This window comes from Cryptomeria japonica, chromosome 1 (genome assembly GCF_030272615.1).
Source record: "Cryptomeria japonica chromosome 1, Sugi_1.0, whole genome shotgun sequence".
Taxonomy (NCBI): domain Eukaryota; kingdom Viridiplantae; phylum Streptophyta; class Pinopsida; order Cupressales; family Cupressaceae; genus Cryptomeria; species Cryptomeria japonica.
Genome location: NC_081405.1, coordinates 487,663,543 through 487,691,276, shown reverse-complemented (window position 1 = coordinate 487,691,276; position 27,734 = coordinate 487,663,543). Strand labels below are relative to the sequence as shown.

General features: G+C 36.2%; 1 protein-coding gene across 1 annotated transcript; it reads left to right on the top strand.

Annotated features, from left to right (window-relative positions):
- The first annotated feature begins 24,274 nt into the window (after positions 1–24,274).
- Positions 24,275–25,810, top strand: LOC131050546 (protein ASPARTIC PROTEASE IN GUARD CELL 2). Its single transcript, XM_057984747.2, has one exon. The coding sequence runs from the start codon at positions 24,401–24,403 to the stop codon at positions 25,748–25,750; it is 1,350 nt and encodes a 449-aa protein (XP_057840730.2). The 5' UTR covers positions 24,275–24,400; the 3' UTR covers positions 25,751–25,810.
- Positions 25,811–27,734: the final 1,924 nt, after the last annotated feature.

The following is a 27,734-nucleotide window of genomic DNA, read 5'->3' as shown; positions in this document are numbered from 1 at the left end:
ACACATGTGTGGACCCTTAGGACTCCATATGACCCCTAACAACACCATATGACCCCTCAAGACACCATATGATCCCTAAAGACACCATATGACCCCTTTGGACACTATATTACCCCTTAGGACACCATATCACCCATTAGGACACCATATCACCCCTAACGACACCATATGACCCCTAACGACACAATATCACCCCTTTTAACATCCTAGAACACGACATGACCCCTTGGGATAACATATGACCCCTTGGGACAACATATGATGTCCTAAGGGATCATATGGTGGTCTAACACACATGTGGCCTCTTAGGACCTCATATGACACCTAACGACACCATATGACCCATTAGGACACCATATGACCCCTTAGAACCATATGGTGTCCTAAGGGGTCATATGGTGTCCTAAGGGGTCATGTGGTGTTCAAACACATGTGTGGCTCGTTTAGAACCCCATATAACCCCTAATGACACAATATGACCCCTTAGGATACCATATGAACCTTTAGGACATCATATGACACCTTAGGACACCATATGACCCATTTGGACACCATATGGTTCCTTCACCTCTCTCTATCTCACTCTCTCCTCTCTCGCCAAGATTTAGATCTTATAATTTCTCAAACATAATCAAATTTTAGCAATGACTAAGCTCTTATTATATTTCTCTCTCTCTCTATTTCACTCTCTTTATCTTCTTCCATCTCTAGACCTATCTCTCTACCTATAACTCCCTCTCTCCCCTTCTCTTCCCCATCTCTCTATCTCACTCTCTCCTCTCATCCAAGATTTAAACCATATGGTGTCCTAAGGGGTTGTATGGTGTCCTAGGGGTCATATTGTGTCGTTAGGGGTCATATGGGGTCTTAAGGGGTCACACATGTGTTAGAACACTAGATGATCCCTTAGGACACCATATGACCCCTTAGGACACCATATGGTCCTAAGGGATCATATGGTGTCGTTAGGTGTCATATGGGGTCCTAAGATGCCACATATGTGTTAGAATACCATATGACCCACTAGGACGTCACATGGTGTCCTAAGGGGTCATATGTTATCCTAAGGGGTCATGTCATGTTCTAGGATATTAAATGGGGTGATATGGTGTCATTAGGGGTCATATGGTGTCGTTAGGGATCATATGGTGTCATAATGGGTGATATGGTGTCCTGAGGGGTCATATAGTGTCCTAAGGGGTTACATGGTGTCTTTGGGGATCATATGGTGTCTTGAGGGGTCATATGGTGTCGTTAGGGATCATATGGTGTCGTTAGGGGTCATATGGGGTCCTAAGGGGCCACATGTGTTAGAACACCATATGACCCCTCTATACACCATATGACCTCTTAGGACATCAAATTGTCATAAGGGGTCATATGGTGTCTTAAGGGGTCATATGGTGTCCTAAGGGGTCATTTCGTGTACTCAGATGTTAAAAGGGGTTATATGGTGTCCTCAGGGGTTGTATAGTGTGCTAAGGGGTCATATGGTGTCTTGAGGGGACATATAGTGTCCCAAGGTGTCATATGGTGTCTTAAGGGGCCACACATGTGTTAGAACACTATATGACCCCTTAGGACATCATATTGTCCTAAGGTTTGATATGATTATTTATGGGGTCATATGGTGTCCAAAGGGGTCATGTCATGTACTAGAATGTTTAAAAAGGTCATATGGTGTCCTGAGTAGTCATATGGTGTCCTAAGGGCTCATATAGTGTCATTAGGGGTCATATGGGGTCCATATGGACACCTTATGACACCATATGACCCCTTAGGGTACCATATGACCACTTAGGACATCATATTGTCCTAAGGGGTCAAGTTGTGTACTAGGATGTTAAAAGGGGTCATATGGTGTCCTGAGGGGTAAGTAGAGAGGTGGAGGGAAGGAGGGAGGGATGCATGAATAAAGAGAGAAGAAGAGAGAGAGAGAGAGAGAGAGAGAGAGAGAGAGAGAGAGAGAGGAGATAATGATAAGTTTAGAGGGAGGAAATAGATAAAGAGAGGTGGAGAGGGAAGGAGATAGAGACAGGTGAAATATACAAGAGTGGAGGGGAGAGTTAGAGTGAGGAAGAGAAGGAGAGGTATTCAAAGAGAGGGAGGGAAGGAGGGGTAATTTTTACTCCAGTTCTCTATCAAGTATCCATCTATCTATACTCTCTATCTCCTTTTACCCTTTATGTATTTATCTCTTCTCTCTATGGGTATTAATCTTCCCTCTTGCTCTCTTTATCTCCCCTCTCCCTCTCTCTACCTGCCTCTCTTTCCATCCCTATCTACTTTTATCTCCCCTAATTCTCTACCTCCTTCCCTCCATTCTACTATTTATCTCACCTCAGTCTATCTCTCAAGTTTTCCCTTTATCTCTCTCCCTCCCTCCTTCCATCTCCATACTCTCTCTCTCTAGCTACTTATCTCTATCTACCCGACCTCTCTTTAAATACCTCTCCTTCTCTCCCTCACTCCAAGTCTGCCCTCCACTTTTGTATATATCACCTATCTCTATCTCTCTCCTTCCCTCTCCACCTCTCTCTATTTGTTTTCCCCCTCTCAACTTATCACTATCTCCCCTCTTCCTATCTCTCTTTCTCTATATATATCTCCCATCCTACAAGACCTCTATTTCTATCTTTTCTTCTATCTCACAAACCTTCCCTTACCACTTCTATCAATCTCACTCTCTCTCTTTATTACCTTTTTCTAAACCTACATATCTCTCCCTCCCTACCTATATCTCTACCTATCTCTCTCTCTTTTCATTTCTATCTACTTATCTATATCTACCTACATATTTTCACTCCCCCATAAAATATTTATCTAAATATGTAGATAGATAGAGAGAGAGAGAGGTTAGATAGATAGAAGTGGAGGTGATATTTAGAGAGAGAGAGAGAGTAGTATCAAGGGAAGGAGACTGAGATTAAGAGGAGTTAAAAGTAATGAGGGATGAAAAGAGATGTAGGTAGAGAGAAGGAGAGGGAAGATAAAGAGTGTGAGATAAATAAAAATAGATAGGGAAGGAGGGAGGGAGGAAGCGAGAAAGACAAGAGTAGAGAGAAAGATTTATGAAGATGAATAGATCTAGGGAGGAAGGGAAGAAGAGGTATGTGGAGAGAGGGAGAGGGGATATAGGTAAGTCAATACAAAGCATAGGAGGGTGAGACAAAGATAAAGGGAGAGAGTGTGATAATTTCCTTAGATCTAGAGTCCAATTGATAGCACAAATAAGAGAGAACAAAATATGACAAGAATAAACTGTATTCCTATCAATGATGCAAAATACTGATCAAGTGGATTATACAAAGTTGTTACATACAATATAGATGATTCTTCTTATAAAGGTAAGGCCATATGGATATGTGAGCACACAATCATGACATGTGGCTCAATGAGAAACAAGGGTAGGTAAGGATAGGTAGGGTTTGGTAGGAGAAATAATATAATATTCCACAAGAGGTGGATAACCCATCGAAGGTGGAATGTAACAACAAGATAAGACCACAAAATGTGGAATTTCTCCTACATACATCATCCCTATGTGCACACTTCTCTAAGTGTCTCATATCCAAACTACTTTGAAATGCATTATCCTAATTCAACTTAAGGTGCAATTATGAGAAATAATTTACACACACACACACACACACACACACACACAGAGTCACATATTTAGAGAACATAAGGCATATATAAAGAAGGGTGAGAGAGATAGGTTTAAATATTGGAGAGGAGAGAGTGAGATAGAGAGATGGGGAGAGAAGGGGAGAGGGGGAGTGATAGGTAGACATATAGGTCTAGAGATGGAGGAAGATAAAGAGAGTGAATTGGAGAGAGAGAGAGAGAGAGAGAGAGAGAGAGAGAGAGAGAGAGAGAGAGAGAGAGAGAGAGAGAGAGAGATTACTGAAAGTTGATTATGTCAGAAATTATAAGGTCTAAAGCTTGGGGAGAGAGGAGAGAGTGAGATAGAGAGAGGTGAAGGGAGGAGGAGAGAGACAAGAAAATAGATAGGTCTAGAGCTTAGGGGTGACAAAGAGCGTGAGATAGAGAGATAGCAAGTGAATGATCATATAAGACCACTGATTACTGAAATTTGACTAAGTCTAAAAAATAATAAGATCTCCTAAAATCTAGAATTTGCATTATGACTCCTAGATATTTGAAAACACTCTCAAACATCCTGACAATTTATACATAAAATATAACTTAAAGTATAAGAAAGATAAAAGATAAAAGACAAAGAGAAAATATAACTTATACTTAAAATAAGGGGATGCTAAATGAATTGCATACAAGTCCATGTTACTAATCTGATTTTATGTAAGCAAAACACGTACGTGTTTTTCTTACCAAACATAATGTGTACATTTTTTTTATTTTAAAAAATCCGTACGTGTTTTTATTTTTAAAAACCCGATCATGTTTTTGTTTGAAAAAACCTGTATGCATTTTGGCTTGGATTTAGGCTTGGTGATTGAACCTTAACGTGAACGAGTTATTTAAATTTAAAAATACCCTGCTCGCATTAGTAGTTTTTAGATGTTTTTTTGTGAGGTTGTCCACTTTTTTGTACACCATCTTGGTGCACTTACCCATGAGTCTATGAAAGGACTCAGTAAGAACCCTAGCTCTACCTTGAAACTTATCTTCATTCCTAATTTTCTAGATATACCATAGGATTTCACATGAAAGAATAATCCAAAAGAGATTTCTATCTTTTTTAGTACCATAAATATGATCAAAGATGATATCTAAAGTATTGACATAAAGAGGAATAGAAATGTTGAACATAAGCCAGATCTCTTTGGTGATAATGCAATCAAAGAAAATATGTCACCTAGTCTTAGAAACTTTACAAACACTGCAAGTGTCCTCCTTATATTGTTCAGGCCTAATAGGTAGTCTGTCAAGCATGAGGAGCCACTTGAAACATCTCTTCTTGGGATCAATGGGACTACTCCATAACTTTCTAAATAATTTATGCCACTATGAGAAAGACAAATCAGAGTTCCAACAAGAATTGATATGCATCAAGATGTTATCATTATGCACCATAGTATTATAAACAACCTTGGCTTTAATATTACATATGAGAGTACCATCCATCCAAGTGTAAGTAAGAAACTTGTCATTATAGTCCACACAATTTTAGGAAGTTGCAATGATTGACAAGCATCACAAATCACATTATGTCCTCCAATTGGAGGCTGATAAATCAAACTTATTAAAAAGTTCTTCCCAAGAAATCAGATTATCATTAATGATAGTATCCTTAAAACAACAAATACCCTTTTTATCCCACCTTCTGGCCAAGCAATCCTGAGTGAGGGCAAGGGGCTTAGTGTTATGGTAGAGGTTCCACCAAAGAGATCTTTCTCCACAAATGAGATCATTTATGTTGGCCATACTATTAGAGATCCTAAGTCTAACAAGCTCCCACGCCTTCTAGATAGACTTGAACATAGGTGAGCCCATGGTAGAGACTATAAAACTTCCAGCAAGCAAGTCACATAGGGGGAGAGACTTCCAAGAATTGGCCTCCTTAGGTACTTCCATGCTGATTTTGTTTCTGACAAGTACTTTCCAGGGCTAAGTGTCATCCAATGCATGAAAGATCCATTTTGCAGCTAGGGCTACTCCTTGGGTTTTAAGGTCCTTCAGTCCTAGCCCACCAATATTATTTTCCATGTAGCACCACTCCCACTTAACTGAGTGCAACTTCCTCTGACGCTTCCCATCAGACCATAGGAAACTTCTAATAACTTTTTGAATCTCATTGACCTGGTAGTTACTAAACATCCATACTGAGGCATAATAGATGTTGTAGGAGGACAAGATTTTCTGGCACACTTGGATCCTCCCAGCTAAGGAGAGATAATGATTATTCCATTTATTCAATTTTCCCTCAATCTTATTCCTGATCCATAACCATGTCTCTTTCAAACAGGGGGAGATAGAGAAGGGAATCCCCAGATATCTTAATAGTTTGTTAGGTCCACCCCATTGATAACCATAAAGGGACAACCAATTAGGAGGGTGTTCTTCCCACCCAAGAAGGGTAGAATTAGAATGTGAAATTATGGCCCCAGATGTCTCACTAAATACTTTGAGTTTAGAAACCATAGAATCCATGTTACCTTTAGATAGTTCCAGGAATAAGGCAGTATCATTAGTGAATTGGATATTGAGTAAATCAGTCTTATCTGGGAGGGTAATCCCTATAACTTTGGGAGATAAGTTACTCTACCTTAACAAATAGTAAAGAGCATCTGAGGCAATAACAAAGAGGGCAAGGGCCAGGGGGCATCCCTATCTAATAGATCTTCCTAGCATGAATGCTTGAGAGATTGATCCATTGATTTAAATTTGAGTTGAGGCATCCTTGAGGAGAACCTAAACAAACCGGAAAAATTCTTTAGGGAACCGGAAATCTTCCAACATCATAGTGATAAAACCCCATTCCGGAAAAATTCTTTAGGGAACCAGAAATCTTCCAACATCATAGTGATAAAACCCCATTCCACTCTGTCATAAGCCTTTTCAAAGTCTAATGGAAACATGACAACCTTTTGATCAGAGACTTTATCCCACTCCATATCCTCCCAACTAGTGATGAGATTCTCTAGGATATATCTACCTTTGATGAAGCCAATTTGGGTGGGACAGATGAACTTAGGGAGAATATTTTTAATTCTGATGGGCAGAATTCTAGCCAAAATCTTATATAAGACATTAAGAAGGGTGATGGGATGCCAGTTCTTGATCAAAGACTTATCCCCATCCTTGGGGAGAAACTTGATGAGACCTCTATTGATATCAGGGCCTAGGGAGACTTGTTCTATGTCTTCCTCATAAATGTCAAGCAAGTCATTAGCAATCTAGTCAATATTAGCCTTTTAGAACTCAACTGGGAGCCCATTAGAACCCGAGGCATTATCATCCTTGAGGGTGTTGATGGCCTTCTTAATTTCTTCCACGGTAATGGGCCTATTGAGTTTAAACCCATCATCATTGGTAATGAGCTTAGGAATAAGGGCTCAACATATCTCCCTAGCTTCATGGGAAGAGGGGGAGTCCTCAGAGGAGAAGAGGTTCAGATAAAAGGATAAAAACTCAATCATAATGTCACCAACTTCTAAAATATTTCTACCATCAACCCACAACCTCTCAATCTTCTCTCTAAACTGCTTCTACTTCAGGATATTAAAAAAGAATTGTGATCCTTTGTCCCCATGCTACATCCAGTTAACCCTAGATCTAGTCATAGCCCCCATCAACTTCTTATGTTGGAGCTTCCTTAGGTTTTCTCTGGCCAAAGCCACATAATGAGAAAGACTAATGTTGTTGGGGCATTTCTGTATCAACTCCTCAGCTTTATGCAGATTATTTGAGAGAACCCTCTATGTGAATCTATGATCTTTTACCTTCTTCTTACCAATTGTCATAAGTAAATCTTGCCCGCTATCAATAGTATTATTCTATCTCCTAATGCTTGAGTGGGAACCCTTATTTCATTTATTAAATTGTTTGATAATGAAAATAGCAACAAGGACATCCTTATCCTCCAGCAGTCTATTATTCAAACTAAATTTCTCACTCCCAATAGCTCTAGATGGAACATTATCCCTTAAACTGAAATGAGTAATGATAGGATGATGATCAAAAAGTGAACAGGGCTAGACCGTCATAGAGCAGCCCTTACTGGCAGGGAAGAAGGTGAAAAAGTCTTTGTTGGCATAAAATTGGTCAAGCCTACAATGTATTCTTTTGTGACCTCTCTGGTGATTGCACTAGGTAAATCATATCCCCTTGTAGGAAAGCTTCATCCCTTCTAGGGGGTCAAATAGCCTCTTCAAGATCTTCATCATTTCCTAATGAATCCTCTCACCACCTTTCCAATCTAAGCTCACACCACCTAGTTTGTCTTCTTGATTTTTGACCAAATTGATGTCTCCCCCTAGGAACCAAGGAATGTCGAGAAGGGAACACAACCACTGCTAGATATATGATCTCTTTTTATAGTTATTGGGAGCATAAACCATGCAGACACCAAACCTAGAGTTGCCAACCTTGAGGGAGACCCAAGAAACTCTATTACAAGGAGAGTAACTAGAATTAAGAATGGAGGCCATATGTTAGGTCCTGAAGACAATTGAGAGGGGGGGGGTGAATCAGTTGTCTGATAAATTTAAACCAAAAGCAACTTAAACAAATTTAATACTTTATACCAGTAAACCAGTCTTTTATGTTGGTAGACAGTTCTATTAGTTAATAGCAATACCAATAAGATTTAATGCATGAAACAAAAAGAACAAAGTCATCCACAACACATAACACTAGAACTTGTACGTGGAAACCCTATAAGGGGAAAAACCAAGGTGGGAAACCTTACCCACAATCAGATGATACTACTGTAGATAGTAAGTGTATACAAATGGGGTCTGCACATGCAAAAAGGCCAAGCGCCTAGAGCTCACTTCTCAATCACAAATGGGAGTCACACTGACTATAATTGGATGGTTAAATCCAATAAGAATGTACTACTTAATTTAGCATCTTTCTATGTTGGATTCAGTACCGGTATAGTTTTGATTGTCTTCACAAAACCCTCCTTCAATCCTCAAATAATGTCTACGTGTATAGCTCTGCTTATTCTTACATATACCTTCACACAACTCTTTTTCGCATTCCACATCCGATCTACATTTATACCATAACCTAAGACCAATTTTAGTAGATCGGCTCTAAAGGATATTACAATAAAATCAATTTACAAATGAATTAATGTCTGATGCAATAACCGATTTAACATGTCGGCTTAATGCATTTACAACAATAATAAGTCATCTCCAAAGCGTGCCATGCTGATCAGGAAAAGATAAGCCTATCGATGTATACACTAGACCTATTTGTCGGTAATAGAAAATATGCAAATACAATTATTCCAATAAACCAATCTTTAAGACAAGGTGTCCAAAAGATGTCTTCGACATAACCTTGTGTTTTCCATGTCATTCCAAGTGTTGGTAAACATTATATCCTGCCAGTGTACCAGATATCAGTGACTGTGTACTTGCCGATGAATGTTGTTGATTCTCCAAAGTGCCAGAGTTGATAGTGTTTAGTAGGTGTTGACATCAATGACAAAACCATACCAAAATACCAACAATCTCCCCCTTTGGCATTGATGGAAACACAAGATGGAAAAACCATCAAAGTGCCAAAACAGAAATGCCAAATACCAAAAACCAATAATTTCCCAAAAAGAAATTATAACCAGAATTCAGATATGAATAGTCTCTCCTTAAAGTAACAATCTCTCCCCCTAAGAGTAACATGTGTCTTGTGTTTTTCTTGTGTATCCAATCTCTCCCCCTTTGACATCAAATGCCAAATTAAGAACATTTACAAAATACCAACCAATACAGTATACCAACTACTCCCCCTGAGAAGTAGCTTCCTCATCAAAGACTGGAGTAAAAGATTTTCTCTTGTTAATTCTACGGGTTGATGACAATCATCAACTTCCTAAGTTTCTACCGGTGGGGGTATAACCCCAAGCTGATCTCTGAGATATTCAAAAGTTGCCTTAGGTAGAGGTTTAGTAAAAATATCTGCAATCTACTCTTTTGTATTCACATAAACCAGTTTTATCTCTTTTGCTTCAACTTTCTCCCTTAGGAAATTTAGTTTTATAGAAACATGTTTGGTTTTAGAGTGTAATACCGGGTTCTTAGATATATCAATTGCTGCAGTATTATCACAATAGATAGATATAGGTTCCTTGCATTTTACCTTTATGTCCTTCAACATTTGTTTAAGCCATAATACCTGTGTATAGTTTGTTGTTGTTGCAATATATTCCGATTCAACATTTGATAAAGATGTAGAACTTTGTTTCTTGCTTAACCAAGAAATTAGTTTGTTTCCAAGAAAAAATGCTCCACCTGTGGTGCTCTTCCTATCATCCACATCTCCTGCCCAATTTGCATCTGTGTATGCATATAATTCAAAGTTTTCATCTCTAGGATACCATAATCCAAGATTTGTAGTGCCTTGTAAGTACCGGAAAATCCTTTTTACTGTTGATTCATGATTTTGTCTAAGATTACTCTGAAATCTTGAAACAATACATACTGCATTCATGATATCAGGTCTTGTTTGTGTCAAATATAGTAAACCTCCTATCATAGATTTATACCTGGTTGGATTAATAGGTGTAGATTCATCTCTTAGTGATAATTTGTCATTTGTAGTCATAGGTGTGCTTACTGGTTTAGAGTTTTCCATTACAAATTTCTTTAGTAATTCTTTCAAGTACTTAGATTGACTCAAGAATATACCTTTATCAGTTTGTGAGATTTGCAATCCTAAAAATAATTTTATTTCTCCAATCATAGACATTTCAAATTCTTGTTGCATTTCAATAGAAAAGTCTTCACATAATCCATTTTCTCCTCCAAAGATTATATCATCAAAAAACACTTCTATAACCAAGATGTCATCATTAGTCACCTTATAATATAAATTATTGTCTGTAATACCTTTAGAAAAACCAATCTTTAAAAGATACTTATCTAACCTTTCATACCAAGCTCTTGGAGCTTGCTTCAATACATACAAGGCTTTCCTTAACCTACAAACCATATCTTTATTTTCTATCAAAGAAAATCCATCAAGTTGTTCAATGTAAACTTCTTCTTCAAGATCTCCATTCAAAAATGCACATTTAATATCCATTTGATAAACTTTTTAGTTCTTGTGTGTTGCAAAAGCCAAGAATAATCTGACTGCCTCAATTCTAGCTACCAATGCAAAGGTTTCATTTAATCAATTCCTTCTTTCTGAGAATATCCCTTACACACTAGTCTTGCTTTATTTCTAATAACCTTACCATCTTCATTAAGTTTGTTTCTGAATACCCATTTTGTTCCAATTACATTTTTATGTTTAGGTCATGGAACTAATGTCCAAGTGTTATTCTTCTCAATTTGTTCTAATTCTTCTTCCATAGCTTTAATCCAGTGTTTATCTTCACATGCCTCGTTAACAGATGATGGTTCAACTTGAGAAATAAGACATACCTCTTCATTTGCCAATCTTCCTCTTGTCATAACTCCTTTATGCTTGTTTCCAATTATCTGATCTTCAGAGTGATTCAGTCTTACATATCGGGGTGTCTTTGTTTGCTGATGTTCCTCAGTTGTAGTGGAATTTTCAGATGATACCGATGTACTTGGATCTTCATTCTGTACCGATGGATTTTGTACATATTCATTTGTCAATATTTCTATTACCGGTTCAGAGTCTGTATACCTTGAAGTTTCTCTGAATTGTTCATCAATCTTTACATTTGTACTCTCAACAATTTTCTGCAATCTTTTGTTAAAACATCTATATGCTTTACTCTTAGATGAATAACCAAGAAATATTCCTTCATCACTTCTAGGATCAAATTTCCCAATATACTTATCTCTTCTAATATAGCATTTACTTCCAAATATTCTGAAATACTTAAGTGTAGGAGTAATACCAAACCAAAGTTCGTGAGGTGTCTTATCGGTTTCACTTTTGATGTGATCTTTGTTGAATGTATAGACTGTTGTACTTACTGCTTCTCTCCAATATACATGTGGTAGATTTGATTCAGACAACATACTTCTGGTTGCATCCAAGATAGTTCTATTTTTCCTTTCTACAACTCCATTTTGTTGTGGTATCTGGGGTGCTGATAGCTATCTTCTGATTCCATTCACTTCACATAATGCATTAAAGTCCTTAGATGTAAATTCTCCTCCTTGATATGATCTTAGATATTTGATTTTCTTGCCGGTTTCATTTTCTACCATTGCTTTGAATAGTTTGAACTTCCCAAGTGCTTTTGATTTTTCTCTGAGAAGAGTAACCCAGCACATTCTAGAATAGTCATCAATGATTAGCATAAAATATCTATCTCCTTGTAAAATTTTAGTTCTAGCTAGACCACATAAATCAATATGAATTAAGTCAAGAGCATTATTAGATTTTTTTGGAATACTTTTGAAAGTAGCTATAACTTGTTTTCCAAATTAACATTCCTTACATACCGGATTGTGAGGTTTAACAATCTTAGGTAGATCTCTAACTGCCTTAGTAGTACTAATCTTCACCATGCAATCAAAATTTACATGACAGAGTCTCTTATGCCATAGCCAACTTTCATCAATATGAGCAATCAAGCATGTTTTTTCATTGTTATTCAGATGAAAGATGTTACCTCTAGTTTGATTACCGATTGCAATTTCCAAACCAGTTCTGTTCATAATTTTGCATTTACCATTTTTGAACTGTAATTGAAATCCTTTTTCAACTAATTGACCAACACTCAAAAGATTATGTTTTAAACCTTCAACATAGTAAACATTGTCAATATTATGCTTACCATCAAGAGATATTGTCCCCTTACTTTTGATCAAACAAGCTTTATCATCTCCAAATCTTACTAGACCTCCATTATACTCCTGAAAAGTTAGGAATTTGCTCTTATCACCAGTCATATGATGTGAGCATCCTGAATCAATGATCCATTCATCCTTTACTTCAATTTTAGCTGCCAAGGCCTGCTCTACCATTTGAATAGTAGGTGTCAGTTGATCTTCTGTTATAGCAACAAAGACCCATCCATTGTCTATCGGATCCTCATCAGAATCATCAGTGATTCCTTCATCAGCAAGATAACAAGATTTGTCTTTATTTTTCTTAAATTTGTATCTCTGATATCTAGGGTTAGGTTTGTATGTCCTTCTAGCTTCTTCTCTTAACCTAGCATGTCTATCAGGGCATCTCGAGGCCATATGACCAATCTTATTACAATTGAAACATTTAAAGGGTGCTTTACCTTCATACTTACTTCCAATTGGACCTTTAGGCATTTTTCTTGCAAATAGTGCTTCAAGTTCTTCAAGTTCTTCATTTTCTTTCTTGCTTTCTTCAAGTTCTCTTGCATAAAAGGCTTTCCAATCAGACTTGTCAAATGATTGTGCAGATGATGTTGATGCTTTAAAAGCTAAGTCAATTTTTATAGTGGCAACAAGACCAAATTCCTCAATTTCAAATGCTAAAAGTTTTCCAATCAATATATCCCTAGTTATTGATGTGTTAGGCATTGTTCTTAGTTCATTTGAAGTAGTAAATTTCATCTTATATGCCGATGGCAATCCTCTTAAAACTTTTGAAACAATTTCATTTTCACTCAAGGTTCCTCCAAAATATCTAATACCCAAAACAATTTCATTTACTCTTTCCATAAAAGCAGAAATTTTTTCATCTTCTTCCATTTTTAGATTTTCATACCTGACCTGGAAGCTTTCAAGTTTTGCAATTTTGACTGTGGAATCTACTTCATTCAGTGTTTCTAAATGATCCCAAATAGCTTTAATAGTAGACCTATCTGATAGTCCCATGATTTGTTGATCTGATAATGCACTCAAAAGTGCTTCTCTTGCCTTGCAATCATTTTCTTCATCTTTAGCCAGATTTGGTGGAGTAAGTTGACTGGTAGTAGGAGAAGTATATCCATTCTTTGTAACCTCCCAAATATATTTTCCAATGCAGTTCAGCTGTGTTTCCATCCTGATCTTCCATATCCCATAGTTGGTTCCATCAAGTTTAGGATTGTCCTTCCTAAAATAGTTGCTAGACATTGGATCTACTCAAGCTGTTAAACTTCTGCAAAAAGAGGACTAGGCTCTAATACCTTTTTTTAGGTCCCGGAGACAACTAAGAGGGGGGGGTGAATCGGTTGTTTGATAAATTTAAACCAAAAGCAACTTAAACAACTTTAATACTTTATACCAGTAAACCAGTCTTTTATGCCGGTAGATAGTTCTATTAGTTAATAGCAATATCGGTAAGATTTAATGCATGAAACAAAAAGAACAAAGTCATCCACAACACATAACACCAGAACTTGTACGTGGAAACCCTGTAAGGGGAAAAACCATGGTGGGAAACCTTACCCACAATCAGATGATACTACTGTAGATAGTAAGTGTATGCAAATGGGGTCTACACATGCAAAAAGGCCAAGCGCCTAGAGCTCACTGCTCAATCACAAATGGGAGTCACACTAACTACAATTGGATGGTTAAATCCAATAAGAATGTACTGCTTAATTTAGCATCTTTCTATGCTAGATTCAGTACCGGTATAGTTCTGATTGTCTTCACAAAACCCTCCTTCAATCCTCAAATGATGTCTACATGTATAGCTCTTCTTATTCTCGCATATACCTTCACACAACTCTTTTCCGCATTCCACTTCCGATCTTACAATTAAGATCTTATATTTATACCATAACTTAAGACCAATTTTAGTAGGTCAGCTCTAAAGGATATTACAATAAAATCAATTTACAAATAAATTAATGTCTGATGCAATAACCGATTTAACATGTCGGCTTAATGCATTTACAACAATAATAAGTCATCTCCAAAGCGTGTCATGCTGATCTGGAAAAGATAAGCCTATCGATGTATACCCTGGACCTATCTGCTGGTAATAGAAAATATGTAAATACAATTATTCCAATAAACCAATCTTTAAGACAAGGTGTCCAAAAGATGTCTTTGACATAACCATGTGTTTTACATGCCATTCCAAGTGTTGGTGAACATTATATTCTGTCGGTGTACGAGATATCAGTGACTATGTACTTGTTGATGAATGTTGTTGATTCTCCAAAGTGCCAGAGTTGATAGTGTTTAGTAGGTGTTGTCATCAATGACAAAACCATACCAAAATACCAACACCATCCACTTGGCATTGATCACAAGCACTGCCCCTCTCTTACCTTTATCATGTTTAGTGCATATCTTAACTGTATCACTCCAAAAAAAATCGAGATTGACATCAAGGGTGAAATTGATAGCCTTAACCTCTTGCGACATAAAAAAGTCCACATCCTTATGATGACTGAGGAATCTCCTAACAATGTGTTTCCTATCGAGGGATTCCAATCCCTAGATGTTCCAAGATATGCATTTTATCATACATCGAGGAAATTACTTGGATTCCTTGGCAGTCCTAAAACTGCTTAAACACTTGGGGAAGTTATCCTTCCCATCAATCTTTATGTGGAGAGGAGAGATCTTGTTCTTAGAGCCTCTAGGTTTGCCCCTTTTATGCCTGGGAGGAGCATTGGGATTGTCACCTTCGATTTCGTTAGCTTCCCTACCATCAGTCTCCCCATCATATACAAAATCCTCACCATGATCAACTTCCCCACTTGTGACTAAGATGTTGGAAGCCAATTCAGTCTCCACCTCATATTCGCAGATGTGTACTGAGACATTATCCTCAAGAGCATCGGCATCAGAGATGCCAAGACTGGAAAGGGTGGGAACATTATTAGGTTTGGCTTTACTAACTGAGGGATCAACGAAAATGGTCTCAAAGAAGGCACTATCAACATCAGCACCAATGTTAGTCATGGATGAGGTAAGAGTTGTATCATCAAGAGGTTGGGGGGGATTCTCCACACCCCTCGGGGATCCACACTCTTGACAATCAGTCAATTCCACATTCAAGGGCAGATTTCCAGAAAGAATGTCAAATTGGTTAGAGACCAAAATGGACTCTGAATCACCAGGGGGGAGGAGTTCCCAACCCTACCTAGCTAATTGGTGGCATAGTCAAACCCTTCAAATTCTCGAATAATGGATTTAACAAAATAATGCTTGTTACTCTTACGAGCAAATTTAATCTAAGGCAAATTATCAATAGCATCATCCTCCATGGGATTTGGGCTAGAACCAGTCTTGTTATTCCCTGCTCCCCTAATATTCTCTAAATCCAATTATTGAGCATTTTTCCTCTTGTTTTTTCTTAGATCTACGAGTCACCATTTGAAAACCATCTTTCTTAGGCTCTTCAAGTTGATATATTGCTTCAGAGACCGCAAAGTGGGGAGGGGGGTCAGCAGTGAAAGCACCAAAAGCCACAAAATTCCCAAGCATGGGAGGCTCTTTGGGATTCTCTTTGGGAAATTCAGACACAACCTTGTTAATGGCTTCCCTCAGGGAGTCAAGTTTATCAATCAATGGGGGCCATTCCTTGGGTTTAGAGGTTGGCGGGGGAGGGTTCTTACCATCCTTGTCAACAGTCAAATTACTACCATTAGGGTTTTCTGAAACCCCTCTCCTAGCCGATAGAATGGGGAAATTTTTCCTAATATGCCCTTCTCTCCTACATAAGAAACACGCATTAAGCCCGCCAAGGGTCTCAATAAGACAAGAAATGGGATCTTCATCGACCTTAATGTCGATGAATCTAGGGATGCCTCTGCCTGGGCTAATAGAAACCAGGACTCTGGCATCCAAATGAGGAACAAGGTTGGATGAATAATCCATCCTAATAACTCTACTAATGGGTTCTAGGATTTGTGGTATGAATTTCCATAGGACGGGTGAAAGATTTTTAATTTGAATCCATCGAGGAAAAGAAAGAACAAGGATTTCTCCATTAACTGCATCATCAGACCAATTTAGGGCTCAAAAAGTGGATTTCCCAATAGCCCAAAACTTCTTTTTGATTACCTCCTCCTAAGATTTTCTATCCTTGAACAAAATAACGAACAAGCCTTTTTGAATCATTTGACAAAAGGAAATTTTATAGCCTAATTTTTTATTCCAACCTTTTAAAACCAGTCATCCATGAATTTCCTGGCAGGGCATTTATCTACGTCCACTACCGCAAAAAAAATAGCAATGTCTTTTAACCTACTTTTCTCCATGCCTATGGATTTTGTCATTAAATTGTTAGGCATGATAGATAGATTCAGCAAGGGAGAGTTAGGCCTCTTACCTCATCATCATCCTCCACCATCACTTTCAGACTCGGAAGATCTCACCAAAACAAACTTTGCCTCTTCAGAAATGTGAAAAGTCAAGTCAATAATGGATTCCTTGAAGGATTTGGGAATAAATTTCTCGACCTCAACCTGCGAGGCTTCCGGATGGACCGAATTAATAATCGACACATCTGAGGCATCCCCCATGGGCAAGCATATACGACCACACACACGGCCTGTCAACAGTCACAACAGAAGTGAAGCAAATAAATGTAGAACAAAACAAGTTGCAAGAAAGAGTGAGGGCTCTTACCAGTGTGGAGGATGCCTTACCACCTCCTCCACTTGCAGGGGGTGACCCCAACTCAAACCCTCGAGCGCCCTTCCCCGTCAGGTTGTAAAGCTGACCCTTTCCTTTGAAAAAGCCTTCTATACAAATAATTTATTAAAACTCAATCAATTATCTAGATTTTAAATTATGGTTTCCATCAATTAATTAAATGTCTTATGATAGATCTATTAGACCCTAATGATAACTTTTAGAAAAACTTCTAATTAAATGCCTTATGACATATATATAAGACCTTAATGAAACTTCTAGAATATATGTGAAAAAATAAAACCAATAAAAAAGGGTTATTTTTTATGCATCTTTAATGCTCAATAATGGGGTCATCTCCAATACTAATATAAAATTTATTTGAGCTTTAAAAACATTAAGGGCAAATATTATGCTAATTTTCTTGTTCAACCAAATAGTATTGGGTGACTAAGTAATGCATCTTCTTGTGTATACAAAAGCGCCAAGCAAATATATTTCAAAACTTATATTATTATTTTTTCAATGGCATCCACAATAACTATACTAGCATATATATCTTTTATTTTAAGATATAAATTAAAAACTTATATTATTGTGTTTTCAATGGCATCCATAATAACTATACTAGCATATATATCTTTTATTTTAAGATATAAATTAAAAACTTATATTATTGTTTTTTCAATGGCATCCACAATAACTATACTAGCATATATATCTTTTATTTTAAGATATATAAATTACACCGAGATATATCAAGATGTTGAATTTTTTCAATTTAACTTTTTATTTATATTAAAGTTGAATGGAAAAATTAAATGCCTCGATATATGTAGGCATAATTTATATATCTTTAAATTAAATATATATATGCTAGGACTTGATGAGTTTCTTCGACAAAGAAAATGAGCGCTCTCGTGTTACCAAGATGGTTGATGGCAACTACAATAGGAAAGATCTTATGGCTCCCTGGTCAGACATGGACGAGTTCATCATGAGGTATATTACACTCGATGGTAGATATGCCAACATCTTTTCCTATCATTTTACCATTTTGAATCATTTTAGGCATGGTAAAATCATCTTTGTTCCTTTCTATCTAGCCTCCTCTCTTATAAATAGCCTGGAAAAACATTTGGAGAATCCAAACAATCTTGTTCTCTATGAAGGGCTTATTGTGCTCATCATGGAGTACACTAAATCCCTTGAAGTTGTGCCCTCTCTAACTAAGAAAGGCCAACAGACTAACATCCAGGATGTCTCTGACTCAGAAATGGATTTGGAGGATAGTGGGGGTGCCATTCCTTTTGATGAGCCTGATTATAAACCTGCGGAAGAAGGGGAGATGATGGTCACCCCTGGGAGGTTTACCAGTAAGAACCATCCTAGATGGTTGGCTAGCAAATATAAATCCACCAGCAAATTGATTTCTAAGGCCGAACCCCTTTCGAAAAAGAAGAAGCTTGCGGCTAAGGACTATGGCCTGAAGAATTCAGACCAAGAAATTAAAGTGGACATCCCAATCAACATCCTGAAAGAAAAATAGGGGACCATGGCCAAAGATGAGAACAGTGGGATACATAGGACTAGTAATCTGATGAACTTGGTTATGGAAGCTACCAAAAGCTAGGAGAGTTGCTGGCGGTGGGTGGAGTGAGAAATTGACACCCTCAAAGTGGGGGTTAAAGAGATTATTGATATCTTCGCTGCCTCCCCTGAACCCACCAAATCTGAGAAACTCATGATTATGACCCAAAAGCTCTCCCAGGACATCAAGGTGATGAAATGCAATCATGAACAAAGAATTGAAAAGGTGGAACAGTCTATGGCGAAGATAAAGAAAAACCTCAAGAACCTGGTTGGCATAAGCAAAGAAGCCATGAACAACAGTATTGAGGGGCTTGAAAAGATTAATGCCATGATTGCAGATTACAGATCCTATCACAGTGAATCGGTGAAAGACCTTGAAGGTGAAGAGATGGCTGTTGGAGACAACAAAACAACTGGTTATAGTTCCAGAACTAGAAGTCAGAGCAACAATAAGGGAACCTCCATTCATCATGGAGGAGCTGGAGGAAATCAACAAGATTTCCATCCAGAAGAACAAGGATCTAGTGCACTCTCTGAATTGAGTGTTTTTCTTTTGTTTTGTCTTGTTTGTCTGCTTCTCTTTTTCTTTCGTGACTGTTTGGGGGTGCTCCCGTGTTTTGTTGATGGTTCATGTATGTTTGGCTGATGGCCAGATGTTGTAAAACTTTTGGTTTTGTGTCCATGTAAAACTCGTTTATCTTTATGAAAAATAGTACAACCCCAAACATATAAGAGAACTATATTAATATCTTTAGAGAACTATATTAAAGTTGAGTTTAAAATACTAACCTTAATATGATACGTGTTAGCATTCAATTTGATTTAGTGTTTGATTAGGTTTAGGGATAGGGTTCAATATGGTTAAGTGTTCAATTTGGATACCTATTAAGCTCAATGTTCAATTTTGTTTAAGATTAGGGTTCAAATTGGTTTAATGTTCAATTGGGTTTAATGTAAGGATTTAAACAAGTTTGGGGTTAGGATTCGATATTGTTTAATGTTATGGTCAAGGTTTAGTTTTGGTTTTGTTTATTATTTTAATTTTCTTGTTCAACCAAATAGTATAGGGTGACTAAGTAATCCATCTTCTTGTGTATACAAAATCCCTAAGCAAATACATTTCAAAACTTCTATTATTTTTTTTTCAATGGCATCCATAATAACTATATTAAAAATAAATAAAAATTGATTAATCAAAACTTATGAAATTAATTTAAAAATAATTCATTTGTATTAGGACATCAAATTCTAAATCTAACCAAAAATCAAATTAAATAACCAAATTCAAAACAAAAATTTATACAACATACAAAATTAAATTGCACTCCACATTGATTATCTTATTTTAAAAATATATAACAATATTTGTTTCTAACAACTATTTTAACTCATTATCTCTAAAATATTTATTTCAGTTTTTATTAATTTATTAATTTATTAATTTATTCAAAATTATAAATCAGAATTATGTTTAAAAGTAGTTGCATGTAAAACCCTTGCTAATTGGGCAATAATTCATGCCAAATGTAATGTTAAAATTTGACATTTTAACTTATATACTATAAAAATTTAAAAAATAACTAATATAATATATAAATAAGGTCACGCTGCAACCAAATTCTTCAAAACAATTTTGTTTAGTCAATTGAAATTTCAAACCTTGCAAATTTTATTAGTACTTGCCGTTAGGCTAGTACTATTGCATTCGATTGCATTGTTTTTTTGTTAACTATGCATGAGCAAGTTTAAATTTTCTTATCAAATTTATTTTACACATCCACCAATCAAATATTTAGCAAATTCTAAAAATTTTAAAAATTATATTAAATTTAAACAAAACTTTTTTCAAACTTTTTTAAAATTAATATATAATATATACAACATTAAAAATATAAAAGTTATCTCACGGTTTCACTTGGGAGAGGGATGAACTGGGGAAGGCCGCATTTGAGCAAGCACTAATGGCCTTCATGAGGCACATGGAGCGTAGGCAATTACAAATGGAGATCACTCGGGAGGAAGCTGACCTGATCCATGAACGCACCTCACACCCCCACAAATAGGCCATACTTGATGGTTGAGTGGAAGTGTGGCAGGATGGAAAATTGGGATGGGTGGCTTGGATCCCCCCACTGGGAGCCAACTCTTCACCAAAATCTGAAATCTTATTTACCTAGTTCTCTAAGGTTGTCCTTTTTTGGTTATAAATAAGTATATCTAATGTAATCATCTTCTTATAGTGGAGGTGCTCGTTAATTATATATTTTTTGTGCATGCACCTTCCCTTGGTGCCTTGATACTGTTGAACTTAGATTTTCCTGATGATATGTAATGATTATATGATATCTAATCCAAAAATATATAAAAATTAAATTGGGGTAATCCTTATGTAATTTAGTAATATAATTTTCTTAAATATAATAAAAATAATTTAATTAAAAATGATATATTAATAATAGGGGAAGATGATAGTACTTAAATTTTGATAGACAAACATAACAAAATAGAAAAGTAAAAATATTATTTCCCTATATCTAGAAAAAAAAAATTGTGTTAAAAATAGAACAAATGGTTGGAGGAAGTTTAAAAGAAAACATCATTACAAGATGATTAGATATAAGGAAGAAAATACTAGATTTTGGGAAAATATATTAAATTATAAATAGATCATGTCTTTATGTGCAAATATAATAAAGTTTTTTCAATATATTAGAGATGTTTCATTTCTATGAAATATGAGAGAGTTTAGGAATTTGAAGTTTTGTTTTAAATTTGATAATGAGATTTTAGAAAATAGAAAATGATAGTATATAAGTAGGGTATTTAACATTTTAAAAATAGATTAAAAGTTAAGAAATATATAGAATTATAGAAATAACATGTAAAATATAATGAATTAAAATGATATAATTTAATTGAATTTATAACTGTATTAAGATTTATAGAAAGATAATGTCATTTAATTTTAATTTTATAACTCATTTATTAACTAGACAACTTTTATATTATTGCAATACTATAAAGACAACAAAGTAGTACTAGCCCCTACGTGGCACTTGTTTTAAAAGTAATCCCACAAGGTTATTATTCAAAGAATATTAACTTATTAGAACCTTAATACTTTCTAATATTATTAATGTTAACAACCATAATAACATTATCATTAATTATTGAGCCAATAACCATAATGATGTTCATATTATTGATCATTCTAATATATTGCAACTAATTATATTTATGTTAACAATAATAACATTGATAATTATTTTATTTGAACTTGATAAAGTTAATTGACAATGTTATAAATGATAATATTAATATTAGTATCCAACTAACATTAATATTATTATTAAAACTACTCATATTAATAATAATACTAAAGTTATAATTACTTTGTTTGGTATTATTAATTATTTTAACCATAATATTGCTCTTTCTAAATTGAATGATATCAAACCCTATTTTTCTTATGATTTATAGTTGTCATTGCCAAGTAAATTAAATTAGTTAGTATACGTGTCATTAGAAATAGTGTTATTTCAAATACCACCAAACTTGACATAAAAAAAATGTTCATTTACATTAAGTTAAATAAAATTATTTGATAACTAGTTAATCACTAGTTAAAAATGCCTATAATTCCATGATCTAAAAAACCATAACTAAAGAAACATATTCTCTCACTAAAATACAATAAATATGATAATAATTGAAATTTAGAACACGATTTTTTTTCATTAAAAAATCTTATACAAACTATAACATAAAATACATTTTACCTTTAAAAAAACATTATTCAAAAAAAAAACATTACAAATTCTATTGAGAGTAATCCCACTTAATTGTTTATTGCGAAAATGGAAAAAAATGACCACTAAGTTCTACAAAAACCTTGCCGAGTCTACCAAGGAACTGCAACCTATGGGTAACGTCATAGAGAAAGACTAGTTTGTATTTTGCATCCAACGGAGTTAGATTATTTGGGGATTGCAACAGAGTTAGATTATTCCAGATCGCATAAATTTTTGTACTTTTTAATAAAAAGCTATTGTAGAAGTCATCAATTGGAAATGACAGCTTTCATTTTTTAATATCATTTGATATTTGATATAAAAAAAATATGTTTTAATTAAAAATTTGAATTTTATACTTATTATTTGCTATATAAATTAATAGAAAGAAAGATAAATAGTATTTTTTAAATTATTAAATAAAAATAATATTTATAAATTATAAAATCGTTAATAAAAAAAATTAATTTTCTAAAATGATTGAATTTAATATCCCTCACAGAACTAATAATAGAAATTGCATTCCACTTTTTCCTTATATTTTGAGCTCCATTTGATTGTCATGTGTTGTACATAAAAAATTAATTTATTGAGCAAAGTTCCTATTATGTGGCTTCCTGTAAACTTCATCGCCAAAAACTCAATACGATGGAATCAATCTGCAGAATAACATTATTAAAATCGAGAGAAAATTATCAAATTCTGATGATGCATCACGTTAAATCTGTAATAATTTAAAACAGTTTTGATCCAGGAAAATTGCCTAAAAGCTAGCTATTATGAACTGTGGAAACATCGTTGTTCTGAATAACATTATATTCGCTGCATACTGATTGCATGCTCCGTTAAAATTACAACACTTTACCAGTTTAATAAGCTATCATCGACATTAACATCATGAAAATTATTATTAGGAACTCTACAGATTGCATAATTGAACAGATAATAAGCGCAGAGATTAAAGCGATCACTGAATTAAATTAATGACGAAATCAAATCGATGCTGCATCCGAAGAGACAGCAAGAGAATGCGGAAGCCACACAAATTTGTTGCTCATAGCTCGGCTCTGAATCCGAAGAAACAGCAAGAGATTGCGGAAGCCACACAAATATCCCTGAACTGTTAAGAAGAATTTAGATTTAAGGCGAAATATTATTAAGATTACCAGGGTTGTAAATCGACATGATCTTTAAGCTCGCAAATATCAGACAAAATTTGAAGTCGGTATAATATAAGTAAGGTACGAGATAATTTGTAGACATCGCCTTTTATTTGTATCGTCAATTTCTACGCGACTAAACCTTGCAATAATATTTATATAGTCCACGCAATGCACATTGGTAGTCATCGAGGACCGCCATTAATAGCCCTCAGAAGCCGCAGCAATATCGTACCATTTTCCGTTCATTTACTGCCTGGAGGGAGGCCATCGGCACTGTTCTGTTCGGTGAAAAATCTACTGAAACCCTATCCGGTTAAAAAAATTAAATTTAAGAAGAAATATAAATAAGATTGGCACGCTTGTAAATCTTTTGACTAAACGACATGATCTTTAAGCTCGCTGATGTCAGACAAAAATTTAAGTCGGTAAACTGTAAGTACGATACGAGATCGGTTGTAGAAAGCATAAATTTGTGAACATTAGGCATCGTCTTTTACTTGTATCATAATTTTCAGTACTACTAAATCTTGCAAGGATATTTATATAGTTCACGCAATGCACACTGATTGTCATCGAGGGCCGCCATTAAAAGCCCTTAGAAGCCTCAGCAAAACCGTTCCATTTTCCGTTATTTATTTCTTGGAGACAATCGGCTCTGCTCCTTTCGGTAAAAGATCTGCTGAAAGCCTAGCCGATTTTCGCCATGGACTCCGCAATTCGATCTCTAACATTGCTGCTGCTGATAATGTTTACAGTTACGCAGTCTCGAGAATCGAAAGCCGCACCGCGCCTTAAAAGATTTCCCGCAGAGGCAACGGAGAAAAACCTAAAAACCCTAGCGGGGCCGCTGTGGCTTCCCCTTCTTCACAGGGACTCCATCACGAAAGCGACGAACTTGAGCTACGAGCAACGCACAAAGCAAATGCTGGAACGCGACGCGCTTCGCGTGGCCGCCATTAATGCTCGGCTCAAGGATTTGCAGACCAAAGTGTTCTCCGGCATACCGCAGAACAGCAACGAATATTTCACGCGCATCCGCGTCGGCAGTCAGGCTCGCGAGCAGGCGATGGCCGTGGACACAGGATCAGACAACATCTGGATCCAGTGCCAGCCTTGCAAAGTCTGTTACAGCCAGACCGATCCACTCTTCGACCCTGCACTGTCCTCAACCTTCAAACCAATCAACTGCTCCTCCTATGCCTGCCGCCAACTGCACATCGGGAGCTGCGACGGCAACGGGAATTGCCTGTACGAAGTATACTACGGCGACAAATCGCACACCACGGGGAATTTAGCCATGGAAACCCTAACAATAGGAAAAGTCTCTGTGCGCAACGCTGTGATCGGGTGCAGCCACACCAGTCATGGCCTCTTCGTTGCTCACGCAGGGATTCTCGGCCTCGGTCGCGGATCCTTGTCGTTGCCTTCACAGTTATCACATTACTATGCCGGAATCTTTTCCTACTGCCTCGTTGATCGGAATTCCAACCGCTCCAGTACCTTGGATTTCGGTCCGCAGGCGGTTCCACCCGGGGCTGTATTTGCCCCTTTGCTGAGCAACGCCCGCCATGAAAGCTTCTACTATGTCTCTCTGGTAGGAATCAGTGTCGCCGGGAAGAAGCTCGCGATTGAGGAATCCGTCTTCTTGCCGGATCAGTCCGGCCATGGTGGCACAATCATCGATTCCAGCACTGTACTCACCAGGCTTCCAACCGATGCCTTCCTCCCTCTTCGTGACGCCTTTGTGGCGGCCTTTGTAGATGAGTTGCCGTTAAGTGACGAAAATGAAGAATTTGGCGCGTGTTATTACCCTTTTGAGCATGAGGATCATCCTGGCGTGCCGACGATTGACTTCCATTTTTCTAACAACGCAACCCTCTCATTGCCGCGACGGAATGTTCTTGTAAAAGTTAATGACAAGGGGACCTTCTGCTTGGCATTCCTAGAAACATCGTCCAGTATTTCGATTATAGGGAATGTCCAGCAGCAAGGAATACGGGTGTCATATGACACTGTTAACAGACTTGTGGGATTCACCCTCAACAGTTGCTGAAGGAGGTTATTTATTTCAGTAATTTATCTACCATTTATATATTTATTATTATTATTTAAAGTATTGTGATTCAAATTTGTGATATATACTTTTATTAAAGTATACATCATTAATTATAGGTAGAAATAGTATGTAGCTTAGGTTTTGCTTCTTTATATGTCCATTCTAATTTTTTATTTATTATGTTTATGTTCTCATATATTCCTATACACACATTATGTACAACAATCTAGCCTCTTTTCTATCTTACCACTAGTTTATTGCCATTGACTCTCTTGCTCTAATTAAAATTTCACCAACTTCCAAACTTCTTGTCAAGGGCTAACTATAGGTTTACAAGATATGTTGTTATACCCGTGTATTTAAAGGTATTTAGTGCATTCATTATAATCATTAAACTACAAGGAGAAACCATTCATCTCTACAAAGTTCAACTAGTGCTTTACAAAATATCTAAAAATCTAGCACTGGACAATCATTTTAAGAGTTTTTTCATGATTGAAAGTTAGTCTTGATATTATTCAACTTCAAGCATTTGATCAACATTTTGTGCCCTCGACTTGGTCATATGACACATGTACCAAGGTATCAATTAACACCACTAGCCCTTGTAGGCATCAAGAAGCACACGAGAAATTAAGACATCTAAGGTGACATGAAAAAGAACAGTTTGCAAATCACACATGTAGGTTTGTGGGCACAAGACAAGATCATGGTTATGGATTTGTCCATAACAATCAAAATCAACCCTAAACAATCATAGCAAAATGTTTTTGATTTTTGTGTGGATTACCTATGTATTAATGATGTTCCAAATTTGAAGACTTACTAGATCCAAATCTTCTTTGTTCTTTGTTCCATATTTGATTATCAAGCTAGAAGTAGATTTATTTTTTATCAGACCGATTTAGAATTGTATGTGTATCAATAGTTTTATTTCATATATGAATCTATAAAATCTATGTCAAAACAATGAAACTCAAATTGCTTGCGAGAAATGAATATACACTAGTACATTTGGGCCTAATTTTCGACGGCTAATTGTCGGATTTGCGACGACCAAATGTCGAACTTCCGACAAAATTTACCGTCGAAAACTCATTGTCGAGCTTCCCAACGATGTCATTTGCGTAGGTCATCCGACGATGTAATGAACTCATATGATGGCGGCTATATTTGCACCCCTCACCACAAATATCGGCGGATTTTCGTCGGATTTTCGATGGATGTTATGATTGCTCCTCGATCACCGTCCGACATGGAAGTGATGTCGGATATACAGCATCCTTGTCGGACGTTTCATTAGTTGTCATCGGAATTCCGACGGCGAGAGATGATGTGGGTCAAACGGCTTTGCCGTCGGTAAATGAAAGCATTGAACGAGTTCTATTTTTAAAAATTGCATTAAACATTTATTATTTATTTGATTCAGTGTTATTTGCAAAAAATGATTATCAATGATGTTTCCTTTCTCCAAGAATTGTCTAGGATCTTTCCGTCAGATAATATGTAACATCAGAGGACTAAATCTTTTCCTTACAAATGCTTATTTTATTTAATTATTATCTGAGAGTGAATTAAAATTTATATCTGTACGAAAGAAGAACATACAAGCTTTAGAGTCATGTGCAAGCAAATTTCCTAAAAGAAAGCAAGCAGGCATTATCTTGAATGACATGGAAACAAGCTCATAAGTTGCCTAGAAGAGAGCAATTGGAGAAAAGTAGAGGAAAGTGTTAAAGGGTGATAAATAGATAGAGAGTATGCAATACAAACAAACAATGTATGGAGTGTCTGATGTGACATCTCTAATTTATGTCCGGAGGGACTAACTGGTTTTGGAGTTCCTGCGAAACCTATTGAGCCACGCTTTGGAGGAAATCAATGTGTTCATTAGGGTTTTTTGAAACCCCTCTGCTAGTCGACGGAATGGGGAAATTTTTCCTAATATGCCCTTCTCTCCTGCATAAGAAACATGCATTAA

What these genes read in the sequence shown, in the direction of transcription:
- LOC131050546 (XM_057984747.2), top strand. Translation starts at nt 24,401, where the DNA reads ATGGACTCCGCAATTCGATCTCTAACATTGCTGCTGCTGATAATGTTT.